The 7,146-nt window shown below is 53.8% G+C and overlaps 3 protein-coding genes across 3 annotated transcripts; 1 reads left to right on the forward strand and 2 right to left on the reverse strand.

The window, feature by feature from the left end:
- Positions 1-625: 625 nt before the first annotated feature.
- JN550_013543 (uncharacterized protein) lies at positions 626-2,836 on the reverse strand (the record flags this gene model as incomplete). The annotated part of the gene is made up of 1 exon (XM_049312142.1): positions 626-2,836. The coding sequence occupies one exon, from the start codon at positions 2,834-2,836 to the stop codon at positions 626-628; it is 2,211 nt and encodes a 736-aa protein (XP_049164504.1).
- A 725-nt stretch (positions 2,837-3,561) lies between these two features.
- JN550_013544 (uncharacterized protein) lies at positions 3,562-5,347 on the reverse strand (the record flags this gene model as incomplete). Its single annotated transcript, XM_049312143.1, has 3 exons — positions 3,562-4,349; positions 4,523-4,712; positions 4,820-5,347. The coding sequence occupies 3 exons, from the start codon at positions 5,345-5,347 to the stop codon at positions 3,562-3,564; spliced, it is 1,506 nt and encodes a 501-aa protein (XP_049164505.1).
- A 673-nt stretch (positions 5,348-6,020) lies between these two features.
- JN550_013545 (uncharacterized protein) lies at positions 6,021-6,740 on the forward strand (the record flags this gene model as incomplete). Its single annotated transcript, XM_049312144.1, has 2 exons — positions 6,021-6,402; positions 6,526-6,740. The coding sequence occupies 2 exons, from the start codon at positions 6,021-6,023 to the stop codon at positions 6,738-6,740; spliced, it is 597 nt and encodes a 198-aa protein (XP_049164506.1).
- Positions 6,741-7,146: the final 406 nt, after the last annotated feature.

Below are 7,146 nucleotides of genomic sequence, written 5' to 3' on the forward strand. Positions count from 1 at the left end.
AAACCCCTCTCCCTTTACTATTGCTCGTTATCCTATCTCCTGTCAACCCCGAGACGGCTTGGACGATGGGGCAATATCCAGACCGAGAATACCTTTGTTGAGGCTAACAAGACATTGCCAACGAATCACTTGGCCGAAAGGTGTCGACCGTCCAGTGGTCTTGGCTTGCAGCAGGGGGAGGCCATGTTAGACGCAGGGCTGCAATTCCTCAGGTACGCCCTGGCAATGGTCCATACGCATGCATAACTAACAAAACTTGCAGAACGAACGTGGTGTTCTCTTGACAATAAAGTTGATTGGGTATCATGATGTCTCCATGACCACGATCGATCCTCCCTCGTGACTCGTGACTTTAGATTACATATGGTGACTCCTATACATGCCGCGTCACTTGGGCTCATTGCCAGCTATTCTTACTCTATGCCCTGACCACCTCAAGGCTTGCCTAAATCGAAACCTGGCCGGGTCAGCCTGGTGATGAGGTCTCATGCCAATGAAATGCACCCCAAGTCTTCGCTATTCATATTTCTCTTCATCAGTGTGAAGCGAGGCTGGCCGTCCACTGCGGATTTATACCCCCGTCTGAGCTGCAATTCCGAGGCGCAAGTCTTCTTCTCAGCATCGCTCATTTGACGCCGATGAAGCCGATACCGTTGCGCGCGATGCCAACGGCCTTCTTCAAGGCCTGGTCCTCTGCATCCGTCCATTTGACGCTCAGCTCGTCCCATTTGCTGCCAGGCGTGTTATACTCGCGCTTGAACTGGGCCTGCTGGGCCTGGAGCCGGCTCATCTCTCGAGGGTCTCCACTGCCGCTGAATATTACAAGGGCAGTGCAAGGCGGCAATCCTTCGTGTATGCGCTTGATCCGGGCAATCAGCCGTTGCAGGCAGGCCTCCAGAGGCGACACTGTTGACTCAGTGCCACTAGAGCCCGCGGGGTTCGAGATGTCGGGTGGTGCCAAGAAGTCTCCGTCGGGCCCTGATCGATTCCTATTCCACCAGCCTTGGAGAGCTTCCAGCTCGCGGAAGCGCGCAAAGACAAAGTCGGCCCCGCCGTACGGGATCTCTTCCGCGACCGGGTCGCCCTTGACGGCACGCAGCACACCCTCAACCACGTCATCGTCCGATTTGCAGCCTATTCTCCAGGTCGCTGCTGCTCCTGCCCCCTTCATGGGGTCACCCCAATCGACCATGACACTTGACTTGCCCAGGACCACGCCACCAGTCGCCTCAGCGCCTCCGTTGGCACGATACGAAGTGCCTTGACGGTTCAACCGACGAAACAAGTTCTCTCCTTGTTGCTCATGGTTTCCCCACGACTTGCCTTTGTCGCACTTCTGCTTGACCAAATCCAGGCATGCCTTGGCGTCCTCGATCGGGCTGTGTCCTTGTGAGCCTTTCTGGATCTCACGCTTGAGGAAGCGCTGAGACAGGAACTTCAAACTGTTCTTCAGAGGCGGTCCGCGAACGTGAGGATAGAGCAGTGCTGTATCAACAATAAAAGGGTGTGTAAGCTGCAATGCTTTCAGATCCGAGTCTAACGAGTGGCCAGCTAATATTGTGCGGGGGTGCAAAATCTCCAGAAGCTTCTTCTGTATGTCCTTCAAGGTGGTGGTGACGGGATCGAGCATTTGTTTAGTGATGCCCGAAAATTGAGTGACATAGTCGGTGATGGGCTTGTCAGGCTTGACCAGCTCATCTAGGACAACGGTTCCATCCCAACTCAGCAGACTAACTCTGGTGAGAGAGAATTGTGCAGGCCCGGTCATGCACATCTCACAGTCGAGGGCAATCACTTCACGGCCAGCCGTTATCGCGCCTTGCTCAATCTCAGACTCGGGTACGTCACCCTCGGACAAGTCCTGGACGTTGGTATGCACCCAGCCCTCGTCATCTTGGAACTCGGCGCGGCGCTCCGCAGAGTCTATGAGGGCGGGGTGCAGCTTATAGCCGTTTGGCACAAAATCCTCGGGCTGGGCCAGATACTCGGTAATCCTGGTGCGCTGGTCCTTCCAGCCATTGGGCTCCCTTGCTGGCTGAACACCATGACCCTTGCGGTTCTTCTCGTCTGGAGACTTGTCCTGGGGTGCCGTAAGCATGGTTCCCAGAGGGGAGCGCATGTTGCCGAATTTCTCGTTGCCGGGGGTCTTGATGGGCCATAGGTGGGGGAACATGTCGGCGAAGGGCTTCAAAACTTCTGGCAGCTCTTCGCTCTTCAACAGGCGCGGGTAGTAGTCATCTGGAGAAGTCATGACGCGGGGCTTTCCCGAATCTCTCGGCTGGTCGTCGTAGGTGGCAAAGTCGGCATCGGGCTTGAACATGGCCTCCTCCAGGCCGGGGACCATGAGCGTGACGATCTTCCTGAACTGCGGGCGATGGCTGATGGAGACCCAGTTCGGCGCGGTCCCCTCTGCGAAGATATAGAGGATCAGGTTTCGCAGCTGGTCCAGGGAGACCTTGGCCTGAAGCTTTGCATTGTAGTTGAAGGTGATGGAGGGGTAGTTGGACGAGTCGCTCTTGGGGATCTTCTTGGCCTTCTTCTTGGACCTCCGGGTTTCCACCTTCTGCCAACCTTCGTCATTGCCTGCTTCTTCTTCATCATGGGGCCTGGCACGCTTGAGGTTGTTGTTGCCGATGTCGTCTGCGCCGGCTGCTGGATTGGCCGTCGTCGCTATTGCGCCGACGAGAAGATCTGGCTGGACGGCCACGGACGGCTCGGCGGACAGTTCGGGGTTGAGATGGTAGCTCTTGGGGATGGCAGCCTCTGGGTTGCTCGCGACCGCTTCCTGGACAGCAGCGAGCGCATTGGCAATGCTGGCGGCGGTGGGTTCGTCCATCGCGGGCCTGTCGTAGTTGAGAGCTGGAGCACGCGACGACGAATGCAAAGAAAATCGGCTGCGAAGTAAAGATTTACGTGACAGGGATTAGCTCCAGCAGATCACGTCTACTGTAAGTTAGCGGGTTGGCTGGCTGGCTGGCTGGCTGGCAACCGTAGGGAACCCCCCACTGCGAGCCGCAACCTTATGTGGGGGAAGGCTGGGGGGTGCACGCTGAGGCTCAACCGAACAACCAAGACGCCCAGTGCCGCGAGTTTCCTTCAATCCATACACCAGCGGCCGCCATCAGTTGGCGTGGTGACCGCACTGCGGTCTACATCCCTACATAAGTAGATACATAGACATGTATTTTTCTACAGTGACCTAATCGAGATACACGGGCAGGATTGTGATTATGGACCGGCATCGACGAATGTTATTTACGCCTGGTTCTGATAAGTAGTACCGCCAAACTAACACTCTATACTCTATCAACGTCCAGCCCTTTCACCCACTCCGGATTGCAGAAGAGCACTGTCATGCATCGTCGCGAGACTACTTTACAAAGTTCATGGCATGCGGTGATATGTCTCTTTGACGATGTGCCAGCTCTCACCTAAAGCCATGGGAACTGTAAAACAACGGCTATGGTGCTGTACACAAGAGATTCAACCGCATCATTTGATCCGCCTCAACAAATCTGCACGCAAGTCCGACCCGCCGAGATTTCTCTCAATCTATTGCATTTATCTGCTCGTCAGAAGGGCCTGTCCGGGCCCAAACTCCGCGTCCATGATCTCTAGAGCGAAGCTGGCCAACTTGTCGACTGGCTTCTGAACAGCATACTCGAAGAACATCTGCGCCTCCGCATCATTATGATCACGCGCCCATCGTCTGATGAGCTCCCTCTCTTTCTGACGTCCACGAAGGCTTTCTATATCCCTGAGCTGAAAGCTGCCTTCTTGGAAGGCCTGCGAATCCTCCGTGTGAAACATTGGCGCCCATCGCACGAAAATGGCCAGGATAGCCTGTGTCATGGTGGCCTGATCCATCTCACTGAGAGCCTGCACGATTCTTTCCCTCAGTGAGCCGGTCGCGGCTGGCACTTTCGAGCCAGAAATCGGTGCTGTGTTGCTCAAAAGGTTGGCTATCATGAGCAGCCCCGTTAGCCTTGAGGGGCTGAAGGGCAATGGGTATTTGAACGCATCGCTGGTTATAGCCAAGAAGCAACAGATAGCCAATGCAAAGGGGTGATCTTCGCGCTCGCCGAGAACTATGCTCGCTTCTCCCATGACTTGGGGCAGAGGTTCTATCGCGAAAAGCTGCGCAGCGCGGAGCGGTTCGCAAAGTTGCCACTTTTTCCGGATGACTGCAGTCGGGTTTTCGGAAGTTTCTGAGCTGCTGAGGCGTGTAGAACAGAGGGGGTAGATCTCCTCGAGAAGCCTTGCCAAATCCTTGTTGGATGAGAGTAGTCCTTGACTAGGGTTGTTGCGAAGTGTGCTTAGATCCGAGTTAAGACTGCAGAGGTTGAGTTCTACAGGGTAAGACCGACACACTTGATAGACATCCAGATCATCCTTACATCTCGGGCATGCACAATCAAAGTGCCACCGCTCCCCGAGAGTGAAATGTCTGTGTGATCTATGCAAGTTACAGTCTGGATACCATATATGAGTAAGTTGAGTTAGGTTTATATTGGGAGCTTACCTATATAAGAGATTTCGACCTCTTCGCCCTCCTTGATAGCTCTGTAGGCATGAAGAGAAGCTTTTCTGCCTGCGAACTTAACGAAAGCGTTCGGTACACATGAGTGGTTCACCATAGCTAGCGCCGGGTTGACGAAGATCCCTGAATCCCCAGTGTCTTCGTCTTCTCTGTTGAACGAGTTGACTTGGAGCTATTCCCGCTTCTCAGTCAGTGGCTATCTTTCAATCTTTCAACAACACCCACACTCTTCACTCGTCCACCATCTGAATCAATGCGCCAGGTATCAAACAGACATACCTTGCAAAGCAAATCTATTGCCTCGTTGACGCTCTGTGGGCTCGCTTCCCGTCCGAGGTAGTGCATCGCCGCCAGGGCTTGGAGTTCCATGTCCCGCCACTCCTCTTTCTGGGCGCGAAACCCTTCAGTGTGTGCCTCCATCTCCTGAACTGCAGCCGCCATATCTGTCCTCAAGAGCATGTGTACCAGAGCTCGTACTCCAGTGGGAAGAAAGTCGTGGCCCTCTGCCTTTACGCGCTTGAAGACCTTGCATTCACCCTTGTGCACGAGTTTCCAGTCTGCTTTCTGGCATACCGGGCTACAATAAGTCGCCGTGCGGCAGCCAGTGCAGGCACGAACGGGGACTTCGGGTCCGGCCAAACAGTAGTTGCATGTCAGATGGAGGCATGGCGAACTCGGAATCGTGATGCTGGGCTCGTCAAAGACGGCTATCACCCCGCCGGGGCCAATCGCGCGCTGTGTGGTGAGCGAGCGGCCCCGCGGAGTGCTAGCTGAGCCAGCCAGCATAAGTCCAGGTGGTAATTTCATGATTGCGATTGGTTCTCAACTATTCGATGTCATCAAAGCCATATACAACGGAGAAGAAATTTTCGTCTTTCCCGGGCGGACGTTGATTATGGCGAAGATGAAAAGCATGGCTGCTATGATTTTTTTTTGGGTGGCCTAATGCGCAACGGGGAACTGCAAGGGCAGATTTAGATCGCTGTTTAGTGGCAACACAACAATACGATCTGTCAAGCGAAGGAGACATACACGCATATAATCAAGAGCTGGCTGATCTTTGCAAGGTCTTATCGTCCTAAGTATATAATTACCGGCGATGTGCTATGCACAAGCCGGAGGCGGTCGCAACTTACGGATGTCAGTAGCCTCTTCTCAGTACCAAGCCCCAGTGGCTTGGGGCTCCGTGAAATCCTTCTCTATCCCACCTGCCTTTTCCGGTAGTGTCCTAGCCATGTCGGTATAGCTGAGACCGGGCACAGGAACACAGGCCATTACAGTTGATTATAGTAGGCGGGGTATGCCCAAAACAGTGCTGCCTCGAGGCCGGTGACTCACCACGGCGTGTGGCACGTAGGCGCGCGGCAAGGTTGAGCATCCGCCCATGGATATGAATACAACGCGGAGACACGTTTGCAGGAGCTTTGCTGGTATAGATCATCAAGCTCGATTGACTCACCTCCGGCCACCACCTAAAGCTATGCCATTGGAAATTCAGCCGGCAACCGAAGCCGACATTCGTCGGGCTGTGGAACTTGAATTCAAGGCCTACGGCCCAAACCCGTTCAGTGCAATCTTGTTCCCTGGTCCTAAGCCTGATGGCGATACGATTGGGACCAGGGCTGAGTACCTCACCATGCAGCGCAAAGGGGATGCCACTACGCGTTGGTCCAAGGTCATCGATACGGACCTGCCGCAGGATGAGCAAATGATCGCATTCTCGAAATGGCACGTCTACACTGAGAAACCTCAACTTACGCCACGGGAGTTTGGGCCAGAGTGCAACGTCGAGGCTTGCCAGAAGCTCTTTGGGGGAATACAACAGCAGAGATTCAGAATTCTGGGGGACAGGCCATATGTTTGTAAGTTGCACCCCTTGTCTTGCGAATGCAGGAAACAAGATTGGTGGTGGTAGATGGCTGCTACCAAGGAGACTGATACGAGCTCAGACCTACATATGCTGCATACTGATCCAGACCACAAAGGTCGGGGTGCCGGGACACTATTGATCAAGCAGGTCTTGGAGGAAGCACAGAGACGAAACTTGATGGCCTACCTGGAATCGTCTGAGGCTGGCCACTCTTTATACACTGGGTGTGGTTTCAAAGACGTCGAGCTGCACGAGGTCGATATGAGTAAATGGGGTGCTACAGAAACTCACAAAACTTGGGCCATGGACTGGAAACCCGAGCAGAAGTAGACTGATCGTGAGAGTCTCGAATGGGAAGTCATATACCGTAGAGACCGCTCTCATTGCCTGTCTGATACACATACATTGCAGATTGGCTGCCTCTTGAGGATGAGACTGACATTGAGTAACCAACGCTACTGAGAAGCTTAGACCTGCTTTGTACAAAGTTAGAATTCACCCTGCCTCTAAGTGAAAACACAACTTGCTCCTTAGTTTCGCAATCCGCAGCGCAAATTCGCCCTCGAAACCTGTGTCGCAGATCTAGTGCAGCTATGAAGGAAATGTGGATGCCTGGTAGGTAGGTAATAGATTCACGTTCAATACCTGCGGGGCCTGGAAAAGAACGCCGACCTAGGTTCGCAGCGCTATTCAAATACCAAACCCAAACATCACCGTATCCAAATCAAACACCCCC

Source organism: Neoarthrinium moseri (assembly GCF_022829205.1).
Source record: "Neoarthrinium moseri strain CBS 164.80 chromosome Unknown scaffold120_Wmoseri_CBS_16480, whole genome shotgun sequence".
NCBI classification, from domain to species: Eukaryota; Fungi; Ascomycota; class Sordariomycetes; order Amphisphaeriales; family Apiosporaceae; genus Neoarthrinium; species Neoarthrinium moseri.